Source organism: Amphiura filiformis, chromosome 4 (assembly GCF_039555335.1).
Source record: "Amphiura filiformis chromosome 4, Afil_fr2py, whole genome shotgun sequence".
Taxonomy (NCBI): domain Eukaryota; kingdom Metazoa; phylum Echinodermata; class Ophiuroidea; order Amphilepidida; family Amphiuridae; genus Amphiura; species Amphiura filiformis.
This window is the reverse complement of record NC_092631.1, coordinates 46,922,252-46,943,765: the sequence shown is the minus strand read 5'-3', so window position 1 is coordinate 46,943,765 and position 21,514 is coordinate 46,922,252. Positions and strand designations below refer to the sequence as shown.

Sequence of the window (21,514 nt, the reverse complement as noted above, 5' to 3'; positions counted from 1 at the left end):
TATAAATCCATAAAGGTCATCTGAGGTCAAAGGTCAGGTCAAATTTTAAGTTTCTCCGATTGAGCTGCAACTCAGGAAAAATGATCCTTGACACTTAAGGAGTGTAAAACCGCAAAGGTCATCCGAGGTCAAAGGTCAGGTCAAATATTAAGTTGCTCCAAACAGCCTGTGACTCAGGGAAAACAATCCCTGACACTGGAGGAGTATAAATCCATAAAGGTCATCTGAGGTCAAATCAGGACAAATGATCCCCGACATTTCAGGAGTATAAAACCGCAAAGTCATCAAAGGTTAAAGGTCAGGTCAAATTTAAAGTTACTCCGATCAGCCTGTAACTCCGGGAACACAATCCCTAATACCTCAGGAGTATAAAACTGCAAGGGTCATCCGAGCTCAAAGGTCAGGTCAAATTTAAAGTTGCTCCAATCGAGCTGTAACTTGCAGAAAATGATCCTTGACACTTGGGAGTATTAAGCTACTTGCAGTTCCGCCATTATGCACTATGTGGGAGAGCCTCGAACTGGCAGCATACATGAATGGGAATTGAACTAGTCATAACGTTCTGTGTAAGGTTACATAATTCTGCCTTTCATGTATGCTGCCAGTTCGAGGCTCTCCCCGCACATAGTGCATAATGGCGGAACCGTGCAAGTAGCGAATAGCATGAGTTTACCCGAGGTATAAGGTCAAACGATGCTAATCAGAATCAATCACCGCCTGACATTCGTGGCTCGTGAGCCACAGTAGCTCTAGTTCTTAAGTTAGGCGTGCAGCCTAACTTATTTTTTTCTTGCTGTTTGTTTGTTTCTTTCTTTAAGTTAGGCGTGCAGCCTAACTTATTTTTTTCTTGCTGTTTGTTTCTTTCTTTCTCACAATTTACTACTAGTGCTACATCCGTGATCGGATTTCGACCAAACGCATAGCCAAGCCGTATTGGGTAGGTGGCTACAAAAGTCTTAAAATGTTTTAATATCGGAGGTCATCCAGGGGTCACAGGGGTCAAAAATTGCCATTTTTGTCTCATATGTGCCCCACCCCCATTATAATTAGGGGCAAAACATGGAGACATCTAGTCTAGTGTTTTGATAACAAGAGATAACCACAGACAATGGTTCTGCTGTCTGTGCTTCAAAACGTGTTAAGTTTCGTCAGGATTGGTCTACTGCCAGGTGGTGAATGCCGTGCATTCTCTAAATTCAGTAAATTTCCATCGTCAACCGTGTGGAAAATGTCATACGGCGAGGCGGTTTCACAAGTTGCCGGCTCTATCATGCCACTCGCCGCCTGGCTATTGCAACTGCAATCAATACATCAAAATGTGTAAATTTTCGTCTAGTAGGCTATTCCAACTGCAATCCATACACCCTTCATGCAAGACATGACTTGAATCGTGCACACAGGGAGTGAATATTACAAACGGAGTCACCCATTGAGGTAGGCCCATTCGAAATTCACACTCCCTGTGTGGGAGATTAAGATAATGTCTTCCGGAGAGGTTGTATGAATTTCAACTGGAACAGCCCAGTTGGGGCGTATGAAACCGCAAGTGGGTGATTCACACGAAACAAACTGAGGAATGTTCAGATGCCAATTTTGTTACATATCTTGAGTGTGACTTGTGATGTGATGCCTGTATGCTAGATATAAACAGCTGCATCATTTCCACTGGTGGCTATAGGGGTGTGTGTGTGTGTGTGTGTGTGGGGGGGGGGGTGATATCTTGGCTAAAACTGCATCACGCCTTCCCATGATGCATTTATGAAAATCAATAATCCCACTATATAGTTTATACAGATTACGCAATAATGGTGAATAATGGGGGGGGGGGTCGGGTGAGTAAGTAAAATGTTGAAATATGACCGCATTAAACTGCAAAGGTCATGTGAGGTCAAAGGTCAGGTCAAATTACAAGTTGCTCCGATTGGGCTGTAACTTGGGGAAAATGATCCTTGACTCTTGGGGAGTATGAAACCGCAAAGGTCATGTGAGGTCAAAGGTCAGGTCAAATTTGAAGTTGCTCCGATCAGGCTGTAACTTGGGGAAAATGATCCCTGACACTTGGGGAGTATAAAACCACAAAGGTCATGTGAGGTCAAAGGTCAGGTAAAATTTAAAGTTGCTCCAATTGGGCTGTAAGTCGGGGGAAATGATCTAGACTGCTGCCCTCAGTCGTCAACCGTCTGGATTGACGACTGAGAAAACTACATGGAAAAAAAGTGACGGATTTTGCAACAGGTTTCCTGTGGCATAGAGCGTGCGCAGTTGTGTCCAAATTGACCTTTTGACCGAGTTTGTTGTTTTAGAAGTTCTGAGCGATCTTGTCACAGCGGCGCGGTACAGCGGCGCTGTACACGGGCGCCCGCTAGTCAATCGCGCTTCGGCGCATAACCAAAGTCGCATTGAATAGTTTTCAGAAGTCCGTCATGATTTGGGCTGTAAGATAATCAGTCGTCACTACGAAGCATGACAGTACATGAGTGTAGACGGCTGATTGGAATTAGTTTAGAAATGATCCCTGACACTTGGGGAGTATGAAACTGCAAAGGTCATGTGAGGTCAAAGGTCAGGTCAAATTACAAGTTGCTCCGATTGGGCTGTAACTCGGGGAAAATGATCCCTGACACTTGGGGAGTATAAAACCACAAAGGTCAAGTGAGGTCAAAGGTCAGGTCAAATTTGAAGTTGCTCAAATTAGGCTGTAAGTCGGGGTAATGATCCCTGACACTTTAGGAGTATAAAACCACAAAGGTCATGTGAGGTCAAAGGTCAGGTCAAATTTAAAGTTGGTCCAATTGGGCTGTAAGTCGGGGGAAATGATCCCCGACACTTGGGGAGTATGAAACCGCAAAGGTCATGTGAGGTCAAAGGTCAGGTCAAATTTGAAGTTGCTCCAATTAGGCTGTAAGTCGGGGAAGATGATCCCTGACACTTGGGGAGTATGAAACCACAAAGGTCATGTGAGGTCAAAGGTCAGGTCAAATTGGAAGTTGCTCCAATTGGGCTGTAAGTCGGGGGAAATGATCCCTGACACTTGGGGAGTATGAAACCACAAAGGTCATGTGAGGTCAAAGGTCAGGTCAAATTTGAAGTTGCTCCAATTAGGCTGTAAGTGGGGGAAAATGATCCCTGACAATTGAGGAGTATGAAACCGCAAAGGTCATGTGAGGTCAAAGGTCAGGTCAAATTTGAAGTTGCTCCGATCAGGCTGTAACTTGGAGAAAATGATCCCTGACACTTGGGAGTATAAAACCACAAAGGTCATGTGAGGTCAAAGGTCAGGTTTTATTTAAAGTTGCTCCGATCAGGTTGCAACTTGCGGCAAATGATCCCTAACACTTGGGGAGTGTAAAACCGAAAAGGTCATCCGAGGTCAAATTTAACGTTGCTTAGAATATGAAACCGAAAAGGTGAACCGAAGACAGAGGTCGGGTCAAATTTAACGTTGCACAGTATTGCTGCGTGATGATGTCATCACAGTCATACGCCTAACTTACCTCGTGCCCTTGCAAAGGGCACAGTTGCTCTAGTTCTTTCTTTCTTTCTTTCTCACAATTGACTACTAGTGCTACATCCGTGATCGGATGTGGACCAAACGCATAACAAGCCGTATTGGGTAAGTGGCTACAAAAGTCTTAAAAGTTTTAATATCGGAGGTCATCCAGGGGGTCACAGGGGTCAAAATGGTCATTTTGCCTCATATGTGCCGCACCCCCATTATAATTAGGGGCAAAACATGGAGACATCTAGTCTAGTGTTTTGATAAACAAGAGATAACCACAGGCAATGGTTCTGCTGTCTGTGCTTCAAAAGCGTGTAAAATTTCGTCTGGATTCGCTCTAGTGCTAGGTGGTGAGTGCCGTGCATTCTCTAAATTCAGTAAATTTCCATCGTCAACCGTGTGGAAAATGTCATACGGCCGGGCGGTTTCACAAGTTGCCGGCTCTATCATACCAGTCGCTGCCTGGCTATTGCAGCTGCAATCCATACATCAAAACGTGTAAATTTTGGCTATTCCAACTGCAATCCATACACCCTTCATGCAAGACATGACTGGAATCGTCCACACAGGGAGTGAATATTACAAACGGAGTCACCCATTGAGGTAGGCCCATTCAAATTCACACGCCCTGTGTGGGAGATTAAGATAATGTCTTCCGGAGAGGTTGTATGAATTTCAACTGAACAGCCCAGTTAGGGTGTATGAAACCCCAAGTGGGCGATTCACCTGAAAACAAACTGAGGTATGTTCAGATGCCAATTTTGTTACATATCTTGAGTGTAACTTGTGATGTGATGCCTGTATGCTAGATATAAACAGCTACATCATTTCCACTGATGGCTATAGGGTGTGGGGGTGTGTGTGGGGTGATATCTTGGGTAAAACTGCATCACGCCTTCCCATGATGCATTTATGAAAATCAATAATCCCACTATATAGTTTCTACAGATGACGCAATAATGGTGAATAAGGGGGTGAGGGGTAAGTAAAATGTTGAAATATGACCGCATTAAACCACAAAGGTCATGTGAGGTCAAAGGTCAGGTCAAATTTAAAGTTGCTCCGATTGGGCTGTAACTTTCGGGAAAATGATCCCTGACACTTGGGGAGTATGAAACCGCAAAGGTCATGTGAGGTCAAAGGTCAGGTCAAATTACAAGTTGCTCCGATTGGGCTGTAACTGGGAAAATGATCCCTGACACTTTGGGAGTATAAAACCACAAAGGTCATGTGAGGTCAAAGGTCAGGTCAAATTTGAAGTTGCTCCAATGAGGCTGTAAGTCGGGAAAATGATCCCTGACACTTTGGGAGTATAAAACCCCAAAGGTCATGTGAGGTCAAAGGTCAGGTCAAATTTGAAGTTGCTCCAATGAGGCTGTAAGTCGGGAAAATGATCCCTGACACTTTGGGAGTATAAAACCACAAAGGTCAAGTGAGGTCAAAGGTCAGGTCAATTTTGAAGTTGCTCCAATTAGGCTGTAAGTCGGGGAAAATGATCCCTGACACTTTGAGAGTATAAAACCACAAAGGTCAAGTGAGGTCAAAGGTCAGGTCAAATTTGAAGTTGCTCCAATTAAGCTGTAAGTCGGGGAACATGATCCCTGACACTTTGGGAGTATAAAACCACAAAGGTCATGTGAGGTCAAAGGTCAGGTCAAATTACAAGTTGCTTCGATTGGGCTGTAACTCGGGGAAAATGATCCCTGACACTTGGGGAGTATGAAACCGCAAAGGTCATGTGAGGTCAAAGGTCAGGTCAAATTACAAGTTGCTCCGATTGGGCTGTAACTCGGGGAAAATGATCCCTGACACTTTGGGAGTATAAAACCACAAAGGTCATGTGAGGTCAAAGGTCAGGTCAAATTTGAAGTTGCTCCAATGAGGCTGTAAGTCAGGGAAAATGATCCCTGACACTTTGGGAGTATAAAACCACAAAGGTCATGTGAGGTCAAAGGTCAGGTCAAATTTGAAGTTGCTCTAATGAGGCTGTAAGTCGGGGAAAATGATCCCTGACACTTTGGGAGTATAAAACCACAAAGGTCAAGTGAGGTCAAAGGTCAGGTCAATTTTGAAGTTGCTCCAATTAGGCTGTAAGTCGGGGAAAATGATCCCTGACACTTTGAGAGTATAAAACCACAAAGGTCAAGTGAGGTCAAAGGTCAGGTCAAATTTGAAGTTGCTCCAATTAGGCTGTAAGTCAGGGAAAATGATCCCTGACACTTTGGGAGTATAAAACCACAAAGGTCAAGTGAGGTCAAAGGTCAGGTCAAATTTGAAGTTGCTCCAATGAGGCTGTAAGTCAGGGAAAATGATCCCTGACACTTTGGGAGTATAAAACCACAAAGGTCAAGTGAGGTCAAAGGTCAGGTCAATTTTGAAGTTGCTCCAATTAGGCTGTAAGTCGGGGAAAATGATCCCTGACACTTTGAGAGTATAAAACCACAAAGGTCAAGTGAGGTCAAAGGTCAGGTCAAATTTGAAGTTGCTCCAATTAGGCTGTAAGTCGGGGAAAATGATCCCTGACACTTTGGGAGTATAAAACCACAAAGGTCATGTGAGGTCAAAGGTCAGGTCAAATTACAAGTTGCTCCGATTGGGCTGTAACTCGGGGAAAATGATCCCTGACACTTGGGGAGTATAAAACCACAAAGGTCAAGTGAGGTCAAAGGTCAGGTCAAATTTGAAATTGCTCCAATTAGGCTGTAAGTCGGGGAAAATGATCCCTGACACTTGGGGAGTATAAAACCACAAAGGTCATGTGAGGTCAAAGGTCAGGTCAAATTTGAAGTTGCTCCAATTAGGCTGTAAGTCGGGGAAAATGATCCCTGACACTTTGAGAGTATAAAACCACAAAGGTCAAGTGAGGTCAAAGGTCAGGTCAAATTTGAAGTTGCTCCAATTAGGCTGTAAGTCGGGGAAAATGATCCCTGACACTTTGGGAGTATTAAACCACAAAGCGCAGACGAGGTCAAAGGTCAGGTCAAATTTGAAGTTGCTCCAATGAGGCTGTAAGTCGGGGAAAATGATCCCTGACACTTTGGGAGTATAAAACCACAAAGGTCAAGTGAGGTCAAAGGTCAGGTCAATTTTGAAGTTGCTCCAATTAGGCTGTAAGTCGGGGAAAATGATCCCTGACACTTTGAGAGTATAAAACCACAAAGGTCAAGTGAGGTCAAAGGTCAGGTCAAATTTGAAGTTGCTCCAATTAGGCTGTAAGTCGGGGAAAATGATCCCTGACACTTTGGGAGTATACAACCACAAAGGTCATGTGAGGTCAAAGGTCAGGTCAAATTACAAGTTGCTCCGATTGGGCTGTAACTCGGGGAAAATGATCCCTGACACTTGGGGAGTATAAAACCACAAAGGTCAAGTGAGGTCAAAGGTCAGGTCAAATTTGAAATTGCTCCAATTAGGCTGTAAGTCGGGGAAAATGATCCCTGACACTTGGGGAGTATAAAACCACAAAGGTCATGTGAGGTCAAAGGTCAGGTCAAATTTAAAGTTGCTCTGATTGGGCTGCAATTCGGGGAAAATGATCCCTGACACTTGGGGAGTATGAAACCGCAAAGGTCATGTGAGGTCAAAGGTCAGGTCAAATTTGAAGTTGGTCCAGTTGGGCTGTAAGTCGGGGGAATGATCCCTCACACTTGGGAAGTATTAAACCGCAAAGGTCATCCGAGGTCAAAGGTCAGGTAACATTTAAAGTTGCTCTGATTGGGCTGCAATTCGGGGGAAATAATCCCTGACACTTGAGAAGTATGAAACTGGAAAGGTCATCCAAGTTCAAAGGTCAGGTCAAATTTAAAGTTGCTCCGACCAGGCTGCAACTTGCGGCAAATGATCCCTTACACTTACTTGGGGAGTGTAAAACCGAAAAGGTCATCCGAGGTCAAATTTAACGTTGCTCAGAATATGAAGCCGAAAAGGTCAACGTTGCACAGTATTGCTGCGTGATGATGTCATCACAGTCATACGCCTAACTTACCTCGTGCCCTTGCAAAGGGCACAGTTGCTCTAGTTTCTTTCTTCTTTCTTCTTTGCACAGCCGCCATTGGCGCTGTGCATTGTTTTTACCGCGTTCTTCTTCTGTCAACATTATGATCAGCCATCGTAGCCACATGCTTTCAGGCATGTTGACCATACTTGGTCAGTAGAACCGTTTGGTGGTGCCACAGATGTCACATGATCAACTTCCGGTCAAATGTCATCCACTTCCGGTCAATGGCCAAAACTTGGATTTTCACTAAAAATGCTTCTCCTCCCACATATTACATAGCATCGTGATGTCACTTACACACATGCATCACCTATAGCCAGTGTCTAAAAGTTGTTCACAGAATTGGGATCAAAGGTCATTAAGGGGTCACTTCGTAAAGTCTGAAAAATTTGTAAAAAACATTAAAAAATCACTGTCTTTACAAATTACATAGCAGAGAGTCGCCATTAGCACACATGCATCGCTACTAGCTAGGGTCTTTAGGATGCCTACAGTTTTGGGGTCAAAGGTCATTAAGGGGTTACTTCCGGTCAAAAACCAAAATTATCAAAAATTAAAAAAAATTTTTATCTCAAAATGTAAACAGACCAGAGCAATATAACCATCATACATGAATTGGTATTACCTGATGTATGCACGGTATTTTTATTTTGGGGGTCAAAGGTCATTAAGGGTTCACTTCCTGTTTTAGCTAAATAACTTTAAGAATTTTTATCTCAACAACTAAACATAGCAGAATTTTTTAATTAAAATTGGAACAATGCATTTTGTCGGTGTACATAAGGTTTTTTTTTCATTGAGGTCAAACGTCATTAAGGGGGTCAAAAGGTCAATCATAAATTAAAAAAATCAAAATCCATTTATAAATTCCGATTAAGCTGGAATTCACCAGGAATATTCCTTATGACATCCTGAGCAGTATGTAATATTTTGCGGGTCAAAGGTTATTAAGGGATCACTTCCGGTTATCAACAAAACCGCCTGGTGGCTGTGCTCATGATCGCAGGTGACCGCAACCGATCAGATATCTTGTTGCACAGCCGCCATCGGCGCTGTGCATTGTTTTTACCGCGTTCTTCTTCTGTCAACATTATGATCAGCCATCGTAGCCACATGCTTTCAGGCATGTTGACCATACTTGGTCAGTATAACCGTTTGGTGGTGCCACAGATGTCACATGATCAACTTCCGGTCAAATGTCATCCACTTCCGGTCAATGGCCAAAACTTGGATTTTCACTAAAAATGCTACTTCTCCCACATATTACATAGCACCGTAACGTCACTTACACACATGCATCATCTATAGCCAGTGTCTAAAAGTTGTTCACAGAATTGGGATCAAAGGTCATTAAGAGGTCACTTCCGGTAAAAGTCTGAAAAATTTGTTTAAAATATTCAAAAAATCACTGTCTTTACAAATTACATAGCAGAGAGTCGCCAATAGCACACATGCATTGCTACTAGCTAGGGTCTTTAGGATGCCTACAGTTTTGGGGTCAAAGGTCATTAAGGGGTTACTTCGGTCAAAAACCAAAATTATCAAAAAAGTTTAAATTTTTTTATCTCAAAATGTAAACAGACCAGAGTAATATAATCATCATACATGAATCAGTGTTACCTGATGTATGCATGGTATTTTTATTTTGGGGGTCAAAGGTCATTAAGGGGTCACTTCCTGTTTTTAGCTAAATAACTTTAAGAATTTTTATCTCAACAACTAAACATAGTAGAATTTTTAAATTAAAATTGGAACAATGCATTTTGTCGGTGTACATGAGGTTTTTTTTTCATTGAGGTCAAAGGTCATTAAGGGGGTCAAAAGGTCAATCATAAATTTAAAAAAAATCAAAATCCATGTATAAGTTCCGATTAAGCTGAAATTCACCAGGAATATTCCTTATGACATCCTAAGCACTATGTAATATTTTTGCGGGTCAAAGGTAATTAAGGGATCACTTCCGGTTCTCACAGATTCGGGTCATAACTCATTTGTCACTGCTGGCTGTGCATGCTCATGGGTCGCAGGCGAACGCAATCAGATCTCGTTCTTCTTCTTTCTTCTGTCAACCATTACATTTGCTCTAGCACTCACATGCTTACATCGATTTTGACCTAACTTGGTCACAATGATCATTGACCGTGCCCCTACATGTCACATGAAACATGTGGGGTCAAAGGTCACACAGGGGTCAAAAACGTGATTTCAACTCAAAATGCATCTTCTCCTACAAATTACGTGGGACAGTGACGCCACTTGCACACATGCATTGTAATTATCCAGTGTCTATGTTGTGTACACAGATTTGGGGTCAAAGGTCATTAAGGGGTCACTTCCGGTATAAAACGAAAAACCTTCAAAAATTTTTATTAGCTAAGTAAAACATAGCACAGTAACGGTATGTTCACATATGATCTGCAGTCATCGAATGTATATGTGGTATTTTTTTTATTTGGGGTAAAAGCTCATTAAGGGGTCACTTCCGGTATAAAACAAAATACCTTTAAAATGCATCTTCTTCCACAGATTCTGTAGGACAGTGACGCCACTTGCACACATGCATTGTCATTACCCAGTGTCTATGGGGTGTACACAGATTTGGGGTCAAAGGTCATTAAGGGGTCACTTCCGTATAAAATGAAAAACCTTCAAAAATTTTTATTTGCTAAGAAAAACATAGGACAGTAACCGTATGTTCACACATGAATTGTGGTTACCCAGTTTATATGTAGTATTATTTTATTTGGGGTCAAAGGTCATTTAGGGTCACTTCCGGTATAAAACGAAATACCTTTAAAATGCTTCTTCTTCCACAAATTATGTAGGACAGTGACGCCACTTGCACACATGCATTGTTATAACACAGTGTCTATATGGTGTACACACATTTGGGGTCAAAGGTCAGTAAGGGGTCACTTCCGGTATAAAACGATATACCTTCAAAATGCCCTTCTGCCACAAAAAGCATAGCAAAGTGATGCCACATGGACACGTGCATTGACATTAGCAAATGTCTATGGGGTTTTCATATATTTTGGGGTCAAAGGTGATTAAAGGGTCATAACACGGCTGTGTACGTGGTCTTAGACCACAGCTAAGTCTAGTTAAGTTTATATTTATAACACTGACTGTTGACACTGTGCACCACATACTATTACTTTTAGGTGACAAGTGTATCTCTTGAAATACACTATCACTAGGATCCACAACATGCTCATCTATCAAGGCATCGTTTTTTAACCCCAATACATTTGTACATTAATTGAATGACCTTTGAAAATATGGGTACAAAAACTAATACTCTGCAACTTGAGGTCAAATTTTGCACTATGAATGTTTAATTGAGGTTATTGAACTATGCCATTGGCATGAGGCTATTGTGGATTTGTGGTCCATAGTGTATGAATATACTTTAGCATGATAACTCTAAACTGCATGTCAGTACCAGCAAATTTCATGTCTAGTGAATTTCTTGCATGACTTTAAATAGCAGTCATTCAATAGGGAAACAAAACCCATATTTAGACTAGTGGCAACAGAGCATAGCCAAAGCCAAATAGCAACAATTTACAAGGGGCAGATATTTAATGCAAAGTCGACAGTCTGCTGTTAATCATTATTATAGCATGACTTGTAGGATTTTAAGTTCATCAATGAATCTCCACTTTTATTTGATTTGTTCGTGTTTTGACAACCCTGGATAACCCAAGAAAGCCTCTATTGAAGCTTATTTCTATTGGGGTCCATTTGAACACCGAGACAGGTTGGGAACAGTCAGGGGTTAACACCCTACTCTTTTCAAAACTGGCTGCGAGATACATGTACGGGTATGGCTCTCTGTACACAGGACCGACGGCTTAACGTCCCCTCCGAAGGACGGAGTACTTTCATGATTCATTTACCCAATTCTAAATGAACCATGGGGAGAGTGGAAGTCTGAATGTAATCTACAGAAGTTGCCAATTAATTTCAGACTTTTTTTTTCCAAGTCAATCCCAGCAAATCACCACCGCCGGGAATCGAACCCAGGACCTTGTGCACTAAAGGCAAGTACCCTAACCATTGCGCCACGCTCTCCCTCTTGGGGTATTTGATAAAGAAACTAGATAGTAAAATTAAGATTTTCTTGTTGCAAAATACGATTTCCAAACAGATCACTTTCAATTTATAGAAAGACTCTAATGTGAAAGAAAGTATTTATTTTTTTATGTAGATGGGACTTCTCAAAACAGATCACTTTCAATACAAAGACCCTAATTTATTATATTGGAAGTATTTTTACACAGTTTGGTAAGATTAAGATTAACTTAACAAAATGAGATTTCAAAACAGATCACTTTCAATAGAAATATCCTAATTTAGAAAGTATTTTTATGTGGATGGGATTTTTACCCTAATATATATATAAAAAAAGATTATCTTGCCACAAAATAAGATAATAATAATAACAGTTGGATCGCTCTCATCAGAAAAGCCAGGCTAATAATTATAGATTATATATAAATTGTATTTTTGCAAGTAATTCAAATAAATATTATTATTATAGATTCTATTTACCATATGTCTGGAATTCTCCTTCTGTGGTAAGATAATCTATTTATCTTGCCACAAAAGGATTTTCTAGACTGTTGTAAAGTTGGTATATATATAATCATGTTTCTAAAGAAAAATTTGGTTTGCATTACTGAGCAAGTACAAAAAAAGTGGGTAATGGTGAATCCAACGGACGAGGACACAAAACACATCAAGGATAAATAAATGATACAAGAGGATACCTTGAATATATGAAAAACTGGAAAGAAAAAAAGCAAGGTACAACAACTTGACGTGGGGGAACAAGTAAAATACAGACTAGACAGTACGTGGGGGGGGGGCAAGATAGGCATTAGAAGAAAATGTGCTAGAACAAGTGATGAAAATCACTGAGCACATAAGTAGACAAAAACCAAACAGTTAGGCAAAGTTAGGTGCTGAGTGCCAAAGTTTAATGGCCAAAAATTGCCAATTCCAGAACCCACAGAGGTGTCAGGAAACAGTACAAAAGTACACTGGAGTGATGAAAATCACTGCACGTAGTAGATAAACAAAACCTAACAGACAAAAAATTCAACCGACATACAGAGGAAGTACAGTTAGATCACTTAAAATAGAAAGGCCTTTGTTGGGCTTAGACCTACACAGTTAATACACATAGGGTGTTTTAAATGGCAATACAAAATTGCTATTACTAGCAAAATGCACATTATACATAACATAAACCAATATGTTTGTGATGATTATCACACAGATCAGTAATGTTGTTTGACTCCACTCCAATCGATCCATAAAGCAATTGTTATGGGGGCATTATGTATCCTTAGCTCTAGACGCCACAACCCCTAGCTACGCCACTGCTCGTGTCTAAGATATTCTCGGAGGGGGGGTAGGGGCGCCAATTTTGTTTCTTGCCCCGGGCGCTACCAACCCTAGTTACACCACTGCCCCCACTTTTCTAAAAAACAGTTGACATTTTTATTTCACTGGAAATCTTTGGCTACAATCAGTGTTCGAATTTAGGAAAAATAAATGGTTGTCCCACGGACAACCAGATTACAATTTCTGGTTGTCCGTCTAAGTTTTTGGTTGTCCGTAGGGCCTACAAATGTGACTTTTGGCTAGATTTATGGTTGTCCGGCGGACAACCGAATCAGTATTTTTGGTTGTCCGGCGACTTTTTTAGTTGTCCCGGGCAACCGGACAACCAAAATTTCGAACGCTGGCTACAATGTACAAAAATTTCCCGCAGATTAATTCATTTAGCAAAAATATTGTCAAATACTCTTTACCAAATGCATCCGCACTGAATCTGACATTCATTTATATTAATGTACAATGTATATTATTGTAAGCTCTAAGCCACAATAAATTGAGACTACCGGAATGGGTATTAAACAAGCTATATAAGACACAGGGATGATATTTCAGCAAAGCACAGCCTTTTATATGTTTTAAATCTGAGATGAATAACTAATATATTGTCTCAGTTTTAAATGGTGAAAAGAAATTGCTTTTCAACTATTTTTGTGTGACTAACATGCACAAATTTACTGATACAGGCAGAGGCAAATTATTTTAATTTAATGAGGCCTTACAAAACTAATTGTCTATTTTTGAGTTTGCTGTATAGCCTACATCTATAATAAATTACTGAGTTTGGCGAATTGGTAAGGCTAAAAACTTCTACGTTTTACATTATTTTGGAAAACGGATTTTTTATGCTATGTAGAGTAAAGTTGTCCGCACCCCAATAAAACGTCCAATTTTGTTTTTGTTTACGTTAAGGGTGTCAAATTATGTTAATTAGTTTCAAAGGCAGGGCAAAGGCAGTGGCAGCGCACCTGCATGCTAAAAATGTCCAACACAATACACTAATGTTGACATAGCCTGAATTAGGCCTTCTATCCTGTCATCGGTGTGAGGATATTATGCCTGTAGTCTCAACTATTACATGACACAGTAGAAGCAACTATTACATGACACACTAGAAACTCAATTAACATCTATTGTTTATTCAACTAATTGATCAACATTAGCATGTATTCTGTGTTTTTATGGAGAACCTATAGTCGGTTAAAGTGAAACTTTTGAAGGACAAATTAATCAGGGTTGCCAAACCACACCATGAATAGGCCTACTCTGCTTTGTGGTAGTGCTATGTTTAATCAAAGTATACTTTGGTTTAATGTTTACAGCATAATGTATGATCAGGTATGATCATAACTTTATATGAAATAGAGTGTAGGGAAGTAGCCAGGACTTTTCAGAGAGAGAGAGAGAGAGAGAGAGGGGGGGGCTAGGCAAATTTCATGGGGGATTGTCACAAATGGGCTAAAGAGTACGACAAATTTATCCAAAATGGGCTAACAAATAAAAAGTACAACAAATGCATAGAAATCTAAAATATCAGATCAGCCAGCAGGCCACAGGGGGCCAAGAGGGATGTGAATAAAATTGTGTTCATCTGCTCAGTGATGTAGCCAGGACTTTTGCAGGAGGCGGGGCAGCAAGGTACATTTCAAGGTGGGGACAAACTTGGATGAAAATGATAAAAAATGAGCTAAAAGGTACAACAAATTTGTCCAAAATGGGCTAAAAAGTACTGTAGAAACAAATGCATAAAAATCTTAAATATCAGAGCGACCAGCATCTCACAGGGGCAAGACATGATCTAATTGCAATTTCAAGCCATTGATTTATATGGAAAAGATACTAAATATTAATATTATACTTCGAAGTTCTAAATGATCATCTCCTCTCATACCATTAATCACATTAAATAAAACATTTACATGTACACAAAATGTACAAAATTTACCAACCGCGAAAGACCCTGACCGCGAAAGACGGGTGACCGCTAGTATAACAAATCTGTCAGCATTTTACAGTTTTTCATAATATATGGCATGTTTCAAATTGTTAACATTTTTACCTCGACCTTCCACAGATAAGTTAACCCCTGATTTGATTGTTTATTATGAGAAACACAAGTTTTTCAGCATAGGTTTTTCATAATGGCAGTTCTACTTCTATAAGTGATTTAATTGTTTTAATATATGAGATCTTCTTGTCCATTTCCAAGTTTACTGTATGATATAAAAGTCTTTCAGCATAGAGTTTTTTGATAATGGCAGTTCTACTTCTATTAGTGATTTCATTGTTTTAATATGAGATCTTCTGGTCCATATCCAAGTTTACTGTATGACAAGTCTTTCAGCATAGAGTTTTTTGATAATGGCAGTTCTACTTCTGTTAATGATTTGATTATTTAATATGAGATCTTCTTGTCCATTTCCAAGTTTACTGTATGATAAGTCTTTCAGCATAGAGTTTTTCATAATATGGCAGCTCTGCTTCTATTAGCGGTCTCATCATCTCGGGCACCTCGCTTATAACAGGTGGCGCTTGTCTTTCTTTCCTCTCAAACCCGGTGCTTTCAAGTGTTGAATCATGAGCTCCAATCATACGAAAAGTGAGTATGGTTTCTTTGGGAACCATCCAGTGCTTCGTCATGACGTCATCACCGGCTTCCCACCTCAGCAGATCTGGGCTGTATGGAATATCAACCGCTTTGCAGTACGCTTCTAATACCTTTTCGGGATTTGCCAAAAAGTCGTCAGCATCAATAATGATCGGATTTGGATTGTGGTTCTCCTTGATGTACTGGAGCACATTGTAGGTATCTTGATACGGATACTGCTTTGGAATTGGATTTTTACCCATGTCAACAGCTGCTCCCTTTGCATGGGCTTTTGCCATTATTTTGAACACTGATTGTGCAAACTTTACTGGATGCCGGATGAGGAAAGTATGACGGAACCCATCTGGAATAGTGTTGGTCTGGTTGATGACAGTGGCAGCCAGCTCCTTAACAAATACCATTTTCTTCCCTGGGAAATCCCCTTCAAGTTTGTCTTTGATCCAATCATATGTGCAGTTACTCGCATCAAAACCGCCCTCTATCTTATCAACAGCAGCTTTACCACCAAGCTTCTCGACCATTTGCCTAAACCTCTCATCCGTAGGATCAGCTCTGTCCTTTCCAAATTTTTTGACTTGCATCCATGGTTCATGCCATGCTACAGTGTCTGGTACGTAAGTCATACATTTGAGGAACACAGTGGAAATTGACCTTGGAGTTGCCCATAACAATACTTTATTAAGAGCAGGACTGGTAGACGAAGGGGATGACATTTTGATGTCTTTGTAGCTTATTGTTGGCTGCGGTGATACTGTAATAAAGAAGAAGAAAAGTGAAGTTTGATTATAGCACTTTGAGATCAATTTTACAAAATACAAGTCATGTGTAAGGGCAGTCATGTGTAAAGTGGTACCATTGTTCTCACATATCCCAAATGTGCGCTTGTGTGGGTCTGAAATCTATAAAGGAGGCTTTAGTTGACGATGTAATCTTTTTGTCACCCACCTGACTTTAGGCGCTTCATTTAAATAAATTGAATGCCCTGCTGATCGATTACACATCAGAATGTATTAAGGTAGAGTCCGAAGTTTACAGTTTTCTAAAATCCATTTTCCGTGTTGTAATCCGTGTTGTGAAATTTGTAAATCCGTATCATGAATAAACCTTAAAATGTATAAATAATGATATTAATGTCACAATAAAGTGTTCACTATCGCGATCAATATGCTCCGATTGGAATATTCTCATGATAATAGGCCGACTATTACGATGTTTGGAGGGATATAGGGGGTTCATGCCTTGGTAATATACCTTTATTTCGGTATTATTAAATAGTATTTTTATCATAAAAATTGACATACACAACTCATGATTATTTTTAACACTTATTTCTCTTATTTTTAGTAATTTTTGTCACATCATACAAAAATGTCAATTTCCGTGTTATACCTCCGATTCCGTGATTTTCTTCCGTTTTCCGTAAAACAGAAAACTTTGGACTCTATATTAAGGCTGCCATGTCCACATTTCTATAGGTCTCTATAATGGTAATCGCTGCGTATACAAGTATAAGTACATGTATAGGCCTATAAAGGTTTTTTTCACAAATGTCCATTTAATTTTATTTTAAGAAGGAGATTGGCATAGAAATAGCGGCGTACCCAAAGGGGAGGGGAGGGGCAGATTCACCCCTGTGAGAAGTCTTGAGAGGGGATGAGGGAGGAAGAGGGGAGGGGATATGGAGAATGAGAGGGGCCCACAGGAAGGGAGAAAGAGGAAAAATGAAGAGAAAGAAATAATGAGAAGTAAATAAAATAATAGAAAGATAAGGACATATTATTGGAATGACAGGGAGAGTGAGAGAGGACAAAAAGAAAGAAAGAGGGGGGTGGGAAGAAGGAAAGAGAGAGGAGAGCGAGGGAGTGATAAAGTTAGTGTAGGCCCCAAGTAGAATTGACCACACAGCAGTCCAGAAAGGTGAATTGACACATAAATTAATTTACTGTTTGCAAAACTACTGAACTTCTACTTGTATTAAACTTTATCCAAAAAAAAAAGGGGGCAAAGCCCCAATACCCACTTGTTAATGTTAATTCTAACTGCATGCGGTGATTTCTGTCAAAGCAAGAACCTCAGATGGCAAATAGTTGCAAATGGCTGTGTGCTATAAGGGATGTAGTACATGTACAGCATTACCTGTTGAACTATGCAGCCCTGGAAGTAAGCCCTAGCTTTGACACCACTTCTTCCTAGTGGCACTTCCCTGCTTTGACTTTGGGGGTTATCTACAGTTTATGCTATAAATTGGCATTAAATGTGTATGAGCGAGTTGTGCTTTGGCGAGTTACGGGGAGAGTTTTGATGCGAGTTGTGGAGCAATTTGTGGTTACTGTAGTTGTAGTCATAAAAGTACTGTATAAAATCAGCTACTTAATTTATAGCATGTTTTAAACTGAATATCTAATCAGGTTGCATCTCTGGCCATACTTCCTCCAACCAAGTTATGTCACTGTACCCCATACAGATCTAGATCTCCAGAGAAAAAAAGAAGAAAAAAACTTAAAAAGGAACACATACATACAGTCATATTCAACCACCCTGACATACAGCCATTGTAATACATTGAAATAATGTATGACAGCTTTTGCATATTTTATAATGTAACCTTGTGATGAAGACCTCAGCATCGCTGGATGCAGATGTTTTTGCTGACTTGGAACTTTTGCCGTTTTAAGGATCATGTCTGACACAGCATTATATTTAGGCCTATGGCCTTATTTTGCGGCATGTCTCCGAATCAGTGGAAGAAACTCTACTTGGAACCTACTTATCATAACTTTTCATGTCGACATAGCCACCTCTACTTTATTAACTTGTGATAACCTCGCTATATATCACAGGCTTATTCTGACAGTATGTCATCCAACTTGAGCAAAAAAATTGTTTGATGGGCGTAACATAAAAAAATGGGTCTAGGTCTGGATTTTTCTTTTTTCATATAGATATTTTCATGCTTTGAAAATTGCTCTGATACATATAGTGCCGAGACAAGAAGAGCTGCGTAGGGCCGACATCAAGGCAGATTGCTTGTGGATATCACTGTGGACCACAATGGCCTCATCCCAATTGCATAGTTCAATAACCTCAATTACATAATCATACTGCAAAATTTGACCTCAAGTTGGAGAGTATGAGTTTTTGTATCCAAATTTTCAAAGGTCATTCAATGAATGTACAAATGTATTGGGGTTAAAGAACTGTGCCCTGATAAATGAGCATGTTGTGGATCCTAGTGTATGGTAGTAGCAGACCTCATTTTAATTACTTGTTTATTATGGGTAGTGGCAGAGGCTCTAGACTAGAGCTACATGTTTGTATGGCAAATATATGCCCGAAATCAATTTGCTCCCACTTCTATCATGTCCTATATAGCTTACCCAAGTAAAGGGTACCCTGATTCATCTCTGAGGGTGCACATAATTATTCCACTACCCAGTCAAGATTAATAGGAAAATTTTCATGGGAACATTTTCTGGACACGTGACACCCTTGGGCGCAGACATATTAGTATTATGGAATGTGACCCCGAGCACAGCGGGTGGTCTTCCAATGTATTTGAATAGGAAAAATTTCTCCTTGGATGCAAAATAAGTTACTTGTTGCAAGTTAATAATGTTATAACAAGAGTTTACGCAGATAAATATTTTTTCTGTAGGTAGATATTTTTGAAATTACGTTTTGATGATATTGAGAAGAAATTAAGATTACATAATTTTCAATAATTTTGCAATGCACAAATTTCTATCGAAACTATCAAAAATACTATTCCTCAGAATAACTAAGACTTGGGAGTGATTGCCGAATAGGGTGCAACTCTACTAGTCTTATTACAAGACTGCCCCACCCCAACCCTAAACCCTAACCCTAAACTCCGTAAACGAGGACTGAACTCAAGTCTAGCAAGTTGCACCCTATTCGGTAATCGTACCAAGACTTGAATAGTGAGGTCACCGCCGGGGGTCAGGGATCAGGCTCAAGGTTACACTCACATTGATTCGCATTAGTCACGTGTTCAGAAAATTTTCCCGTGAAAATTTACCTATTAATCTTGACTGCTACCCATTAGTTTGTATTATGGAGCATGATCATCTACACAATCATTATCATAATAATGACTTTTCACTGAAACATATATCCCAGTTTAAAGTATCTCAATCTGAGGTTGCTGAGTTGTCATGGTGATTATCTTGACTTGACCCACAACATCTCTCTCCATTTGGTTGTGTGAGGTACTGAGGTCACATAGTACCAAAGTATAGCATTTGGTAGATCAGTCAACACTAATTGAACTTTTTGAACTTGACTGGGCCAGTAACCTTCTCTGTCATGTCAATACATATTTAGTGAAAGCACTTCTATGGTGAGAATAATATTGTTTCAGTATGGAACAACTTATACATGATGTGAGCCATTCCCTTTAGGGGCTATTTTGTCAGTGAAGGCAACAATAACTCTGGCAATATAAACTCTACCCATAGAAGTACAAGACAAATTAGTAACTCGCCCGGGGGGGCCACTCACATAAATGGTCTGTACGCAAAACAAGTAAAAAGGGCTGTTTTTTTTAGGCAAGGCAAGTTACGCGCATGACGTATTTAGGGTCTAAAAACGCTGATTTTCAAGAATAAGGGTAGTTTTCTGAAACTGAACAACTTGTTTAGGGTACCTTTTCAAATCTTTTGGTAATTACGAGTCCAAAAAGGGTACATTTTTTCATTTTTACTAGCCAAAAACTCATTTGGGGGTAAATTCTATATTAAATTACCTTATTAACGGTGAACGCTAGTTGTGTTAAGTTACTCCGACCTTCCCACAACTAATTTAGGGCCTACTCCTGACTTTTGTCAGGAGTAATGCGTAAACACAACCTGGTGGGTCGGAGTAGCTGCCTGTGTGCACAAGTAAAACACGACCAGTCAGAGTATGTTGACCTTTTACAACGAGCTGGTTACTTTTTGTCGGGTTTGGGGGAAATATCAGCATTTAAGCAAGATGCAAATCGTGCCTCCATGCGATGTTCATGCACTATAATATGCTTCTGTTGTATAGTACAGATGTGAAACACACTGAGGGTCTTTTCAGTTTCTGGGAGTTCAGAAATGAATATGCAAGGTATTTTGATACTTAATGCTCTGCGTGCTAGCCATGTGCTTCAATGGAAAAAGTTCAAGTTTTGAAATATTTTCTCAAAATATCAAGAACTATCTTAAGGGGGTACTACACCCCTGTGGTAAATTTATGACTATTTTTTTATTTTTCTCAAAAAATAATAACACACAGGTAACAAAAGTTATGTATATTGTTGGGGCAAGGAATCCAATTACTACACTGAAATGTCCGTGACCCAAGACAAGCGGTTCAGTATATATGATAGGAAACGAGGTACATCATAGCAGTACCTTATTTCTTATCATAAATAATGAACTGCTTGTCTTTAGTCACTGAAATTCCAGTATAGTAATTGGATTCCTTGCCCCTATAATATACATAACTTTTGTTACCAGTGTGTTATTAGTTTTCGAGAAAAATGCAAAAATAGACACAAATTTATCGAGGGGTGTAGTACCCCCTAAGAACTACTGAATCAATACTAGGCTTGTTTGTACTCATTTTAATGCAGTTTTCATGCTGATTACAAATATGGTCATGAAAATTTACATTTCTGAAATTTTTGAATTTTAAATTTTTTTTGAAACATGTCGTCTGCAGTCGACACCCGCGTGAAGAGAGTTAAAAGTGTTGATTTGTAAGTTGACTTCATTGTAGGTTTGGCACATCAATGCATCCGATTTCAATATAGGGGTGGGCGGTAATAACGGGTGCTGTCAATCGCACTCATATCTGTCAATAAAGGCTGGATAAGATAATTATATGTGACCGTCCATGACGAAACCAGTGTAAAGTTGCACATTTGAGTATCTTAGATTTTGAATTGGCTAAAATTACCATAAAACAAGCTTTGAAATGGTATATCACATGTCACAATTGCTTGTAAACTTGG

At 39.8% G+C, this 21,514-nt stretch overlaps 2 protein-coding genes across 4 annotated transcripts in view; one reads left to right on the top strand and one right to left on the bottom strand.

The window, feature by feature from the left end:
• LOC140150959 (uncharacterized) overlaps positions 1-21,514 on the top strand; it is a 49,714-nt gene that overhangs the window by 13,531 nt on the left and 14,669 nt on the right. The gene's annotated exons all lie outside the window — the stretch shown is intronic.
• On the bottom strand, positions 14,900-17,820 carry LOC140150958 (uncharacterized). Its single transcript, XM_072173118.1, has 2 exons — positions 17,534-17,820; positions 14,900-16,264 (listed from the first exon to the last, which is right to left on the bottom strand). The coding sequence occupies exons 1-2, from the start codon at positions 17,556-17,558 to the stop codon at positions 15,333-15,335; spliced, it is 957 nt and encodes a 318-aa protein (XP_072029219.1). The 5' UTR covers positions 17,559-17,820; the 3' UTR covers positions 14,900-15,332.